This window comes from Trichechus manatus, unplaced genomic scaffold (assembly GCF_000243295.1).
Source record: "Trichechus manatus latirostris isolate Lorelei unplaced genomic scaffold, TriManLat1.0 scaffold00155, whole genome shotgun sequence".
NCBI classification, from domain to species: domain Eukaryota; kingdom Metazoa; phylum Chordata; class Mammalia; order Sirenia; family Trichechidae; genus Trichechus; species Trichechus manatus.
This window is the reverse complement of record NW_004444091.1, coordinates 3,745,967-3,761,102: the sequence shown is the minus strand read 5'-3', so window position 1 is coordinate 3,761,102 and position 15,136 is coordinate 3,745,967. Positions and strand designations below refer to the sequence as shown.

The following is a 15,136-nucleotide window of genomic DNA, read 5'->3' as shown; positions in this document are numbered from 1 at the left end:
ATCTTAGATGGCTGCTTGCAGGCTTTTAAGATTCCAGTTACTACTCACCACGGTTGGATGTAGAACATTTTCTTTATAGACTATGTTATGCCAATTGAGCTGGATGTCTCCCAAGACCATGGTCTCCAGCCCTCAGTCCAGTAGCTCGGTCCCTCAGGGCATTTGGATGTGTCTGTGAAGCACGCTTCTATGACTTTGCCCCGGTCAAGTTGTGCTGACTTCCCCGTTATTGTGTACTGTCTTACCCTTCAACAAAGTTACCACTTATCTACCATCTAATTAATGTTTTTCCCTCCCCACTCTTCCTCATTATTTCCATCTTTTTGCTATTGTGAATAATGTTGCAATGAACATGGGTGTGCATATGTCTATTCGTGTGACAGCTCTTATTTCTCTAGAATATATTCCTAGGAGTGGGATTGCTGATCGTATGGTATTTCTATTTCTACGCTTTTAAGAAAGCGCCATATTGTTTTCCAAAATGGTTGTACCACTTTGCATTTCCACCAGCAGTGCATAAGAGTTCCAATCTCCCCGCAGCCTCTCCAACATTTGTTATTTTCTGTTTTTTTGATTAGTGCCCGTAATGTCAGGGTGAGATGGTATCTCAGTGTAGTTTTGATTTGCATTTCTCTAATGGCTAGTAATAGTGAGCATTTCTTCATGTGTCTGTTAGCTGCATGAGTGTCTTCTTTGATGAAGTGTCTGTTCATTTCCTTAGCCCATTTTTTAATTGGATTATTTGTCTTTTTATTATAGAGGTATTGGGTTTTCCTATAGATTTTAGAGATTAGACCTTTGTCAGATATGCTACAGCCAAAAATTTTTTCCTAGTCTGTAGGTTCTTTTTTCACTCTTTTGGTGAAGTCTTTTGATGAGCATAAGTGATTAATTTTTTAGAAGATCCCAGTTATCTCGCTTATAATCTTCTGGTGTTTGTTTATTGTTAATTATGTTTTCTATCTTGTTTATGCTGTATATTAGGGCCCCTAGTGTTGACGCTGTTTTTTCTTCCATGGTCTTTATAATTTTTGGTTTTATATTTAGGTCCTTGATCCATTTTGAACTAGTTTTTGTGTGTGGTGTAAGGTATGGGTCCTGTTTCATTTTTTTACAGATGAACATTCAGTTTTGTTAGCATCATTTGTTACAAAGACTGTCTTTTCCCTATTTAATGGACTTTAGGCATTTGGCATTTGTCAAAGATCAGGTGGCCGTAGGTAGATGGGTTTACATCTGGGTTCTCGATTCTGTTCCATTGTTCAGTGTGTCTGTCGTTTTCCCAGGCTGTTTTGAATACTGTAGCTATGTAGTAGGTTCTGAGGTCGGATAGTGTGGAGGTCTCCTACTTTGTTCTTCTTCAGTAATGCTTTACTTATCCCAGGCCTCTTTCCTTTCCATATAAAGTTAATTATTAGTTTTTCCATCTCATTAAAGAAAGCTGTTGGCATTTGGATCAAGATTGCATTGTATTTGTAGATTGCTTTGGGTAGAATTGACATTTTCACAATGTTGAATTTACCTATCCATGAACATGGTATGTTTTTCCATTTATGTAGGTTTCTTGCAGTAGTGTTTTGTAGTTTTCTTTGTAAAGGTCTTTTATATCCCTGGTTAGATTTACTCTATGTATTTTATTTTTTAGGGGTTATTATAAATGGTATTGCTTTCCTGATTTCCTTTTTGTAGTTCTCTTTATTGGTGTGCAGGAATCCAACTGCTTTTTGTATGTTTATCTTGTATTCTGCTACTCTGCTGAATCTTTCTATTAGTTCCAGTAGTTTTCTCATGGACTCTTTAAGGTTCTGTATGTATAGTATCATATCATCCATGCATAGGGATAGTTTTACTTTGTCCTTACCAATTTGGATGCTCTTTCTTTCTTTCTCTTGCCTTATTGCTCTAGCTAGGACTTCCAGCACAACGTTAAACAGGAATAGTTATAAAGGGCATCATTGTCTTGTTCTCATTCTCAGGGGGAATATTTTCAGCCTCTCTCCATTGAGAATGATGCTGGCTGTTGGTTTTGTACAGATGCTTTTTTTTATGTTGAGGAATATCCCTTCTTTTCCATTCTTATTGACAATTTTTATCAGGAATGTTGGACTTTATTGAATGCCTTTTCTGCGTTGATTAAGATAATCATCTGATATTTTTCTTTTGTTTTATTTACTTGGTGGATTACATTGATTTTCTGATGCTGAACCATCCTTCCATACCTGGAATAAATCCCACTTGGTTGTGGTGTATTATTTTTTTAATATGGGGCTGAATTCTATTGGCTAGAATTTTGTTATGAATTTTCGCATCTATATTCATGAGCGATAATAGTCTGTAATTTTCTTTTTGTGGTGTCTTTGCGTGGTTTTGATATCAGGGTTATGCTGGCTTCATAGGATGAATTTGGAAGTATCCTTTCCTTTTCCATGTTCTGAAATAGTTTGAGTAGTACTGGTGCAAGCTCTTTGAATGTTTGGTAGAATTTTCCAGTAAAGCCATCTGGGCCAGGACTTTTTTTTGGGTGGGAGTTTTTTTTATTACCTTTCAATCTCTTCTTTTAATCAGTCTGTTCAGATTTTCTACCTCAGTTTGTGTTAGTTTAGGAATGTAGTGTGTTTCTAGAGATTTGTCTATTTCCTCTAGGTTTTCAAATTTGTTGGAGTACAGTTTTTCATAGTACTCTGTTATAATCCTTTATTTCAGTTGGGTCTGTTGTAATGTCTCTGTCATGGACTGAATTGTGTTCCCCAAAAATATGTGTATCAGTTTGGCTAGGCCATGATTTCCAGTATTGTGTGATTGTCCACCATTTTGTCATCTGATTTAATTTTCCTATGTGTTGTAAATCCTATCACTATGATGTTAATGAGACGGATTAGTGGCAGTTATGTTGATGAGATCTACTAGATTGTGTCTTAAACCAATCTCTTTTGAGATATAAAACAGAGAAGCAAGCAGAGACACATGGTGACCTCACACTACCAAGAAACAAGAGTCAGGAGAATAGCGAGTCCTTTGGACCTGGGGTCCCTGAGCTGAGAAGCTCCTCAACCAGGGGATGATTGATGACAAGGACCTTCCTCCAGAGCCGACAGAGAGAGAAAGGCTTCCACTGGAGCTGACGCCCTGAATTTGGATTTGTAGCCTACTAGACTGTGAGAGAATAAATTTCTCTTTGTTAGAGCCATCCACTTGTAGTATTTCTGTTATAGCAGCACTAGATAACTAAGACAGTCTCCCATTTCATTTCTTATTTGGGTTATTTACCTCCTCTCCTGTTTTTCTTTTGTCAATTTGACCAATGGTTTGTCAATTTTGTTGATCCCTTCAAAGAACCAACTTTTGGTTTTGTTGACTCCTTCTATTGTTTTTCTATTCTCTATTTTATTTATGTCTGCTCTGATCTTTATTATTTCCTTCCTTCTTGCGGCTGTGGGCTTCTTTTGCTGTTCATGTCATTTGGTTTCTTGACTGCTGCTTCCACAGGTGTTGATTGTGGATCCAAGTAAAATGAAATCCTTGACAACTTCAATATTTTCTCCATTTATCTTAATGTTGCTTACTGGTCTAGTTGTGAGGATTTTTGTTTCCTTTATGTTAAGGTGTAATCCATACTGAAAACTGTAGTCATTGATCTTCATCAGTAAGTGTTTCAAGTCCTTTTCACTTTCAGCAAGCAAGTTGTGTCATCTGCATATTGCAGGTTGTTAATGAGTCTTCCTCCAATTCTCATGCCACATTCTTCTTCATATAGTCCAGCTTCTCAGAGTAGTAAAGGGATATTGTTACAAAAGGGGGTACTGGATCTGAAAGGGTTGATCTGCATATATAGGTCACTGTAATTTATTTAGCCAATTCCCTATTGGTGGATATATACATTGTTTTCAGTGTTTCAGTGGTATTCATTTGCTTTAGCTCCTTAAAATTGCATTTATACAGAACCAGACAGAGAAAGAAAATTTTAAACATGGACTAGATAACAATATCCCAGAGAGTTCAAGACAATAAAGATAACCAATCTAGTTTCCCATGTATTTAAAACAATCCTGCTGTTAAAGTAAATTTATATATTTTCACCACCCTGGTCCAAGCCACATCCTTCACTCCTGACTGGTGTAATAGCTGCCTGCCAAGGCACCAGAGTCCACTCTTCCCCATAGCCTATACTCCACCCAGCAGTCAAAGAGATCCTCTCAAAATACAATGCAAATACTGTCATCTTCTGTTCAAAATTTTGCAGATATATGGCTTTTATTTGGATCCAAATTCAAATAAACAAACTGGAAAAATTTACGAGACAGTTGAGGAAATTTGAACAGTGACTGGGTAGTTAATGACATTAAGGAATCATTATTTTATATGCAATAAGGGTATTGTGGTTATGTTTTAAGAAATCTGTGCACAACTTGAAGAACATAATGTTACTGAATTGTACAAGTAAAAATAGTCAAGATAACGTTCTGTTATGTAGATTTTCACCACAAAACATTTAAAAAATTAAAAAAGAATTTACATATTTTATAGATATTATGTATCCTAAAATATTTATGGAGGTGATGATGATACGATGTTTAGAATTTGCTTCAAAATCATCCAGTTTGAGAATGTGGGACTATTTGGGGAAATAGATGAGACAAGAATGCATATGAGATAGTAAAAATATAAAGCAAAGAAGATACATGTCTTCACTTAAGTATCTCTATTTTACATGAACCAAGTTGAAGAGTTAATGAAAAAGTGAATATAAACTGGAAATTGCAAATGAAGAAATATAAGGTTATAATGAAGAAGAATATAAACATCTGGGTTAAGACAGTAGATTGAATGCATGTGTCTACTTTTTCTTTCTCCCAAAACACAACTAAAAGAGCAATAATAGAATTTAAAAATTAAAAAAAGTACACAGAAAAAACAGAAGATGAGCCTAAGACATCTTAATCCTACCAGAACACAATGAAAGCCTGATAGAATGGGAGAAAAACACAGAACAGAACTCAAATTCTTAAAAAGTCCAGACTTACCGGACCAGTTGATAGTAGAGGACTCCCTGAGACTATAGTCCTGAGATACTCTTTAAACGTTGAACTGAAACTATCCCCTAAGGTCACCTTGTAGCTAAATAACAGATTGGCACACAAAATAAAATATCTGTGAGTATGATGTTTCATTAAAAAACCATCTATATGAGACCAAAATTTCAACAATAACTCCAAAGCAAAGATGAGAAGATAAGGGGTGAGGGAAACTAGAGCCCTGGAAATGGAACAACCAGAATGCAATTAAAGAGAATGTTGACACATTTTGAAAAGTGTAACTAACGTCACTGAACAATTTGTGTGGAAATTGTCAAATGGGAACCTAATTTGTTGTGTAAATTTTCAGTGAAAACACAATAAAATATTATTTAAAAAAATAATAAATAAAGCATTTCAATTTGATCAAAAAAAGAAAACAAGGAAGGGCTCAAAGGCTTATGGGATCATGTTAAAATGAACAAAGGCCAGCTTAGAGGGGTTTGCACCGGCCAAATTATCTGAGATGATTTGAGCATCAAAAAGAATAATGAATGTATTTGCTTGTAATGGAACCTCTGGGTGGTACAAATGGTTAATGTACTTAGTTGCTAACTGAAAGGTGAGCGGCTCAAGTACACCCAGAGATGTCTCAGGAGAAAGGCCTGGTGATCTGCTTCTGAAAAATCAGCCATCGAAACCCTATGGAGCACAATTCTACTCTGAAACACATGAGTTGCTACAAGTGGCAACTGGTATAGTATATATTTGTTTTTAACACACTGAATAAAAATCAATGAGTACATAGTGCTATGAGAAAAGTGAGGGGGAGGGAGAGAGAGAGGGATTGATTTGAAGATTACTATATTTTTGCAACTCCCGAAGTAATACTTGATTCAGGCAAAGGTCATTAATTGGTGCCAAAACAATTGGTGAAAGTTCTGGAGAACAGGATGTTCACAGATCAAGTATCACCCCACAGATTACTTTCTAATTACAAAAGGTAAAACGTCCCTTTTCAGTGGAGCAGTCTGGCAATCACCTCCTTTACCAGGTGCTCAAATTTAGCCTCACTGTGAATAAGTCAATCTGACATTTTGTTTCACTTGAGGATTAAGTACACAAATATCACCTAAGAAGTCTTCCTGCTAAAAATGTTGAATTTGAGTGTAATTAGCCTTCAGGCCTAATTTCTAGTACAGAAAATACAGGAGGTAGACGAACAAGTAAATAATATGAAGAGGAAACAACGAAGCAACTCCAGATTAAAGGACATTCTATAAAGATATTTTATCCTGGACCCTTTAAAAGGTTAATGTCATTAAAAAAAAATAGTGTAAGGCAAAAGATCACAGTATAATTTGATTATATGAAATGTTCAGAAAAGACAAATCTATAAGGACAGAAAGCAGATTAATAGTTTCCTAGGGGTTGGGAGTGGAAACAAGATTGACTGCAAAGGGGCATGAGAGATCTTCCCGGGGTGATGCAAATGTTCTAAAACTGATTTATGGCAATAGTTGCACAACTCAGTAAATTCACTAAAAATTGTTGAATTGTACTCTTAAAACAGGTGACTTTTATAATATATAAATTATATCTCGATAGTTTTTTTTTTTAAAAAAAGCTAATAAAAATTACAGTATGTATTTTTTAAAGTACCACAAGAAAGCTACTAGAGCTAAAAAATGAACTCACCAAAGTGGCAGGGTACAAGGTCAACACACAAAATTCAGTACGACCTTGGCCCTACCGAGCCTGGAATGGGCATCAATAAAGTAAATTATTGATTGAATAACAACAATAAAAATCAGTCAAGTTACTACACTTCAGCAATGAGCATTCTGAAAAGAAGATTAGGGAAACAATTCCATGTATAATAGCATCTGAAAAAATAAAACACCTAGAAATAAATTTAACCAGCGAGGTGAAAGACTTGTACACTGAAAACCATAAAACATTACTGAAAGAAATTAAAGAATAGAAAAACATTCTGTGTTCATGGATTGGAAGACTTAATATTGTTAAGATGTCTATACTACCCAAAGCAATCTATAGATTCCATGCATTCCCCATCAAAATCCCAACAGCCTTCTTTGCAGAAATGGAAAAGCCAATCCTCACATTTATAGGGAATGTAAAGACTCCAAATAGCCAAAGCAATCTTGAAAAGGAAGAACAAAGTAGGAAGACTCATATTTTCTGATTTCAAAACATACTATAAAGCTAAAGTAATCAAAACAGCCTGGTACTGGTATAATGGTAGACATGTAGAACAATGGCATAGAATTGAGATTCCAGAAATAAATCTGTATATCTATGGTCAACTGATTTTCAATAAGGGTGATAAGTCCATTCAATGGGGAAGGAATAGTTTCTTCAATAAACGGTGCTGGGAAAACTGGAATTCCACAATGCAGAAGAATGAATCAGGATCCATGCTTCACACCATACACGAAAATCAATTCAAAATGGACCAAGCACCTAAATGTGAAAATTAAAACCATAAAATTTGTAGAAGAAAACGTAGGAGCAAGATCGTGGGACCTAGTTTTTACAATGGATTGTCAGATATGACAACAAAAGAACAAGCAGCAAAAGACAAAATAGATAAATGGGACCACATCAAAATTAAATATTTTTATTCATCAAAGGACTTTATCAATAAAGTGAAAAGACAACCTACAGATTGAAAGAAAAATTTCAGGAAACGTATATCTGATAAGGGTCTAATAATCAAGGCGTATACAGGTAGTTCCCGACTTAATACGTATTTGAGTTACGACAAATTTACAACTGTTTTTTGTACATCTTGTTATAAGTATTACATACAATGGTGCAGCATGTAATTTGCTAATGTTATCATTTTCAGATGTTCACTCGCAGATGTTCAATGTTACGATTTACTGTTTAAAAACGTGTCATATAACCAAACTTGTTGCCGTCAATTTCAACTCATAGCCACCCTAGAGAACAGAGTAGAACTGTCCCCTAGGGTTTCCAAGGAGCAGCTGGTGGATTCAAATTACTGACCTTTTGTTTAACCACTGCACCACCAGGGTTCCACACTGCCATATAGCTGGCGATAATGAAAACTCAAAAAAGAAAAGAGGTATTCTGAGGTATTGCATCAGAACTGACTTATGACAGGTCGCCAGAACAGAACCCCATCTTAAGTCGGAGACTACCTGTACGGTGAAACCTATGAGAGCCAGAACTTGACTGCCTTGTTTTTTCCGTGTCTGGCAAGTTTTCCCACTTTGACAGGATACAGTCTTGGCACTTTTCTATCGCTATTAGTGGAAAATATTTGAGTTTTTATTCTGACAGGTTTCCGCCTTACACAGGTTCCGGTTTTCACAAGTTTTACTGTAAAAAGATGTCTACAACTTAACAACAAAAAGACAACCCAATAAAAAAATGAGTGGGAAAAAAAAAAGGCCAAAGGACTTGAACGCTTCTAATGAGCATTCTGGCTATACTTCTTCCAAGACAGATTTGTTCATTCTTCTGGCAGTCCATGGTATATTCAATATTCTTTACCAACACCATACTTCCAAGGCATCAATTCTTCTTCAATCTTCCTTATTCATTGTCCAGTTTTCATATTGTCCAGTTTTCTTTGAGGTGTAATCCATACTGAAGACTGAAGACTGTGGTCTTTGATCTTCATCAGTAAGTGCTTCAAGTCCTCTTCCCTTTCAGCAAGCAAGGTTGTGTCATCTGCATATCAGGTTGTTAATGTCTTCCTCGAATCCTGATGCCACATTCTTTTTCATACAATCCAGCTTCTCAGATTATTTGCTCAGCATAGACTAAATAAGTACGGTGAAAGGACACAACCCTGATGCACACCTTTCCTGATTTTTCACAAGACGGGGGCAGGAGTGTTATTTTAGGTCTCCTGGTCCAGGAGAAGGCTCTCAGAGCTGTCATTTGAAAACTTGAAAAAAGTGACAGAGAAATTACCTGTAAGAGCGGTTCCTGGCAAACAATTTAAACGTTTTTATAAATGTAATGTAATCGTTTTAACACAATATTGGGAAACATTTACCAGCAAAGGGAGCATCACTCCATAAGGAGTAATTGTATTGTACACTCTATTTTCAAATGGGATAGGCATCACAGCCAGCTTGGGAATTCTGTGGCTATCCTAGCAATGGCCTGTCACCAGAGGACAACTGATGGGTGAACAGGGTCCTTGACCTTTGCATATGCAGGTTCCTCTGCTTGAGACTTTCTTCACCTAACTCACTCTTTTCAGTTCCAGTACCCCTTCCTCCTCAGGGAAGCTGCCCATGACCTTATAACTAGGTCAAATCTTATTACACATGCTCATGTCTTGGTTTTCCTCCTCTTCAAAAGCTCCGAAGGCAGGAACTCAGTCCATTTTGGCTCCTTATGGTCTCAACAGCACCCAGCATGGTGTGTTAGAGCCCCATACCAGCATGAATTTAAGCAAGTGACTATGGCTCTGGCTGACCTGGTTTGCATTTTGGAGAATGCAAGACTCCAAATGACCACAAGGGGTCTCCACAATCCAGATCAGAGGGAAACCAAAACCTAACCCTTTGGCCCTGATTCCGACTCACAGCCACCCTACAGGACAGAGAACTTCCCTATAGGATTGCCAAGGCTGGAAGTACAGCCAGAATACTCCTTAAAAGCGTGAATGACAAAACTTTTGTCTCATGTACTTTGGACATGTTATCATGAGGGACCAGTCCCTGGAGGACATCATGTTTGGCAGAGAAAAAGAGGAAGACCTTCAACGAGATGGACAGTAGCTGCAACAATGTTTACATACAATTGTGACGATGGTGTAGGACCAGAGTGTTTTGCTGTTGTACACAGGGTCAGTCTGAACCGACTCAACAGCACCTAACAAACCTTTACAGAACACTACTTCTCCCACAGAGCAGCTGCTGAGTTCAAACCACCACCCTTTTGGTTAGCAGTCAAGTGCTTTAACCACTGTGACACCAGGACTCCCATGTTCTAGAGGTGTTTAAGTGCAATTACCTAGGGTTTTAAATGTGAGATGCCCTGTGCAGGCAGACCTACACACCACCAGGAATATGCCTTTCAGTCCCAGTGACTTTATTAGTACTTTATACAATTATAGCTTTATTATGTATTTTACTCTGGAAGTACTTACACATCCTGACACTGAAACAGCTACATAGTCCAGAAACATGGCCCCTTTTCCAAAGGGTAAAACCAGCCACATTATTTCCCACAAAGAATGCTGCCTCAGAGCACATTCAACATTCAGCTTTAGTGACCTGTTTGGGGCAAGGAGCTGCCTTGGACACACTACTGAGTGTGAAGAGTGTAACCTGGTCACACTTTTCTTGCCCCTACATCAGTATTACACTCACAGCTACCTTAGGGACATGGTCAGTGACATTTAATCTTAACATCATACCGGTCAGAAAACAAAAATTTAAATACTCAAATTAAGCAAGCATAGGAAGAGCCCACTGACGCTTAAAAGACGTTGTGTCCAAAGACCTATACTAACACCCCAACCCAAAGAGAAAACAGACACAACTGTCATTTAGTTTTTATTTCATTACCATAAATTTAACTCTGCAATCCAGCTAGACTTGAAGGAGAATAAGGAAAAGATGGAACCCAAAGCACTGCAGTGAGAGCACAAAGATTATAGGATGTTGCAAGCACACTGGGGTAGAAGGCTGATCTCCAGAGCTACAGAAGGAATGGTCTGGTGGTTAAGATAAAACATAAAATACAGATCAAATTTATTAGAGTTGTCCACAGTCAGCAATGGTGATCTTCTTGCTGGTCTTGCCGTTCCTGGACCCAAAGCGCTCCATGGCTTCCACAATTTTCATGCCTTCTTTCACTTTCCCAAAGACCACATGCTTGCCATCCAACCTAAAAACAGAAGAACAATTACTACCACCATAGTTAAAACAAAAAAACCAAAAAACCAAACCCATTGCTGTTGATTCTGACTCACAGCGACCTTACTGCTCTTAAACACTGTGCCACCAGGGCTCCTTACCACCATAGTAGTAGCCCGCATTTTGCTCCAAGATGAGAATAGGGCCCCCACAAACAAACAATATACTCAAGGGAAAGAACTATCCAGCCTTTAGTACTAGTTAACATTTGTTTACAGCTAAAAGAAATGCAGCACCATGAAATGTACTGATACAGCCAGTCACAAAAAAAGTGGGGTAAAATTGGAAAATTTAACATTCTCAGAAAGTCTGCTAGAAATCATCCAGCTAAGCACCTCATTTCTCTATTACAGTATCTTGCTTTCTAGATCGTATTAGCTGTATCTGTAGCTATTCAAGTCCTTCTTATACTACCTTAGAGATACAAGAGGAAAGTTGGAAGTATCCACTGTTTCAGAGAACACCACTTTCAGTTAGTCTTTTGTTTCTGTTTGCTTTATTCTACCCTTACCAGTCAGTCCTAGCAGTGCAGATGAAAAACTGGGAACCGTTTGTATTGGGTCCAGCATTTGCCATGGACAGGATGCCAGGACCTGTATGCTTCAAGAAGAAGTTCTCATCATCAAATTTTTCCCCATAGATGGACTTGCCACCAGTGCCATTATGGCGTGTGAAGTCACCACCCTGTAAAGAAAAGAAAATATTAACTCGTCTCTGGGCAACATACTGGAAAAATACCTAGTCTGCAAAGTTCAACCTTTAAAACCCGAATAACAATAGCTCAGATATATACAATCTGAAAAAATTCGAGATCAATCCCTAGTTAAGAGGAGAACCCACATTAAAATGAAGTAAATTTCATACCTGGCACATAAACCCAGGAATAATTCTGTGAAAGCAGGAACCTTTGTAACCAAATCCTTTCTCCCCAGTACTCAGGGCGCGGAAGTTTTCTATTGGGCAAAAAAAAAGTGTATTTATATATGTAAACTAAAACTGTTAAAACTGAAATATCTTTGTTAAAGAAAAAAGAAACCAACCTGCTGTCTTTGGAACTTTATCTGCGAACAGCTGTAAGAGGAAATTACAGTTAATTAACATCTGCTTACATTTTATTGCTTAGTACCCACGTCTTTAGGGGTAAAAATTCTTTTTTTCACTAGAAAAGAATGCGCTTCTTTGGTAATTACTTTGAACCCCATCTAAGAACGGCTCCTAATAGTCAGCCTTAAGTCCTGAGGAAATGTGTTAAGCAACAAGAGACCCAAAGACAAAATTCAGAACTAGGCTTCTAAAAAGCCTGTTTAGGAACCGCTGCTGAGAATTTGACATTTCTAACAAGTCCCAGGCAGTGCCAATACTGCTGCTTAGGGACCATTTCTGAGAACCATTAGTAGAGCATAAGATCACCAGGGAACTTGTTAAAACGTAGATTCTGATTCCGTATACCTGTGGTGGAAAAAGCAAATTCTCAGCAGGGGTTCAAATGGAACGAACAAGTTTGAAGCCCCGCTAAAAAGTGAAGGGCAGAGAACATCACACTTGCTTCTGAACAGAAAACTTTTCAATTTCCCCCACCTTAGCTGGAACCTAAGAACAAAATTCTTGGGAAAAGCAAGGACTGCTGCATGATCAGTGGTAAACAAGCTGCTATTTTAGCCACTGGTAATGAAAATGCTACTACCTCTGATCTATTAACAACTTTATGGATTAGATGAACAGTCACTTGTTTCCAAGTTCCTTACCTAAGTATTAGGGTAAATAGATTGCTTTCCAGTGCATCTGCTGTGAACCTATTGTAGCTATTCAAGCTCTTCTTACACTACCTCAGAATAGGGAAATGTACAGACACACAGAAGGCCTTCCTCCCCCCCACCCCAAGTATCCCAGATCTGTGACTAAATTATGAAAATCCTTGCACACTTCTCTTACAGTTAAGCTTTTAAGCATTGGAATCTAGAACATTTGGCTTCTTTTAAATACTGACTTTTCTCAAAGCTTTGTTACCCATATTTCATTTTTCTTTTTAAAAGCAGTAAGTCCTTACTGGTAGCCATTCCACCTCCATTCTCACCAAGGGACCTACAGGAGCTCCCAGTCTCATTTCCACTCAAGTCTTCTGTCTAGTCCCTCTGAGGGGGGACTAGATGCCCAGCATCATGCACAGGCCAAGTTTTCACTAGGGTCCTTATCAGTCATCAGCTCTGACAGAATCGGGATGTAGATCGATCAGAATGTAATGTTTCTTCAACAAGTGTTTACTGTCTACTGTGTGCCAAGCAGTGCGGACAGAGTAGATAACAAGAAATCCTCCTGCCCCTATAAAAACTGCATGAGGGGGAAATCTATTTTTGAAATAAAATCCTAAAACTCAATGGTTGGTGGCTTTTCGATAAGTGGTTTAAAAGGATAAAAATCATAAAGCAACAACTAATTTCACTACACCATTAAGCCCTACTATGTCGGGTGAACTAGAATGGAATCACATCTACCATTCAACTTTTAAGTACACCAAGTCGTTTAGCGCTATTCTGCTGTAATTGATCTATTGTCACTCATCAATCCCTAGAACTAATTAGGTAACTATTTTTAACACACCTGGCTCAGAAGAAACGTACTGTGTTGCCTGCCTAGACCTGCCCGTTACAGAGAGGAACAGTTATTTGGCAGAGGCTCGAAAGCCTCCATCACATCTTAGTCACTGCAGAGCAAGGCGGGCGTTGGGTGTGAGCAAACGAAGACCGGCCTTTAGATTTCCGCTTGCGGCGGGAGAGCCGGAAGGGACTCCAGGGCTTATTTCCAAATAAACTTGCAGGTATTAAACTAACCAGAAAAGCATTCAAAGTAAGTCATAATCAATCTCACATTCTCTTAACAAACTCTAAATTTAAAAAATGGTCTTCCGGAAGTCACCGGACAACTAAACCAATATAAACCAGCTCAAACACATACCTTGGTGCGTGAGAAGAAATCCTCAAATATGTAGTTTTCCAGCCACCCGGATGAAAAAATAAACCCAAACCTTTTACTAACTCTCTCGAAATAGACAATTTCCCAGGACAATAGCTACAAAACTCAGGAAAACGGCTTTCGAACGTCCTTTTTGTGTTTAGGGCGTTCCCAACCCATAAGAGACTATTTTCTATCTCCCCCGCACCAGACCCCGAATTCCAGGCGGGGCCGCAGCACGTGCGCGCTCGGCCGCCTCCGCCGGAAGGGCGCTGGCAACACGTGCGGCGGCGGGTGGGCGCGCGGCCCCAAGCACGAGCTCCACGCGAGGGGGACGGGGCAGTAGTCCCGCGCGGCCGCTGAGGGAGGGGGCAGCGGCCCGCTCCGCCCCCCGTGCCTTTGTCTGCCCGCCGCCCCCAGCCTCCTCCCCGCGCCTCGCCCGCCTTCCAAAATGGCCCCTTTTCAGGAAATGGCGCCGCGGCCACCCCGCCCGCCGGCCGCACCCGCGCTCCCGGGTCGGCCCTCCCCTAGTCGGGCCGGGCGCCGCGGCGGCCTCGGTCGCTCGTTGGGGCGGGCGGCCCGCCTCAGCCCTCACTGCTGCCCCCGAGCCTCCCGCCCCCAGCACCGTCCGAGTCACCTCGAAGGAGACGCGGCCCAGCGGTTCGCCGTCGACGGCGATGTCGAAGAACACCGTAGGGTTGACCATGGCTGGGCGCAGCAGTAACACAAGAAAACACGGATTCACGCAGCAGCGTCTGCAAAGCGGCACCAGCGTGGCTTCCTGCCCCTTTTATAGCGGGCCCGGGCCCCGCCCACAGCCGGTCGCGCGCCCCAGCAGTTACCAATCGTGATCGCGTCCCAGTCGGAATGATGGTACCACTGGCCTATAGGCAGAGACCCCGGCGCCAGCGGGCAGGGAAAGGGCGGAACGCTGGCGCGTGATGGACGGAAAGCGGGTTCCCGCCTGCGGGCCGCGTCGCGGTGGCTGCGGCACTGGGCTGGCGGAGCGGGGAACACTGGGGAAGGATTCTTGAGGGGAGCCGGGTAAGAACGCGGGGGCGAGTGGAGTGCAGGGAAGAGGACGGAGGCCAGAGCGCCGGCATGCAGCTCGGACTCTATCCAGACGATGAGGTCACGTGTCCCCGTTGCACAGAGGGGGCAACTGAGGCGATCTTAGGCCTCAAGGTCGCGCTGCCCGTCAAGGTCAAAGCAAATGGCCCTTCCTGGGAGATCAGGACCCCGCGC

The 15,136-nt window shown here is 40.3% G+C and overlaps 1 protein-coding gene across 1 annotated transcript; it reads right to left on the bottom strand.

The window, feature by feature from the left end:
* Window positions 1-10,566: 10,566 nt before the first annotated feature.
* PPIA (peptidylprolyl isomerase A) lies at window positions 10,567-14,655 on the bottom strand. The gene is made up of 5 exons (XM_004386099.3): window positions 14,529-14,655; window positions 11,983-12,013; window positions 11,807-11,895; window positions 11,454-11,626; window positions 10,567-10,913 (listed from the first exon to the last, which is right to left on the bottom strand). The coding sequence occupies exons 1-5, from the start codon at window positions 14,595-14,597 to the stop codon at window positions 10,781-10,783; spliced, it is 495 nt and encodes a 164-aa protein (XP_004386156.1). The 5' UTR covers window positions 14,598-14,655; the 3' UTR covers window positions 10,567-10,780.
* Between the last annotated feature and the right edge of the window lie 481 nt (window positions 14,656-15,136).

What these genes read in the sequence shown, in the direction of transcription:
- PPIA (XM_004386099.3), bottom strand. Translation starts at nt 14,597, where the DNA reads ATGGTCAACCCTACGGTGTTCTTCGACATCGCCGTCGACGGCGAACCG. An exon ending in TAAAGTTCCAAAGACAGCAG is followed by an intron (nt 11,896 to 11,982) that starts GTTGGTTTCTTT and finishes TTTGCCCAATAG; the next exon opens with AAAACTTCCGCGCCCTGAGT. An exon ending in TTCCTGGGTTTATGTGCCAG is followed by an intron (nt 11,627 to 11,806) that starts GTATGAAATTTA and finishes TTTTCTTTACAG; the next exon opens with GGTGGTGACTTCACACGCCA.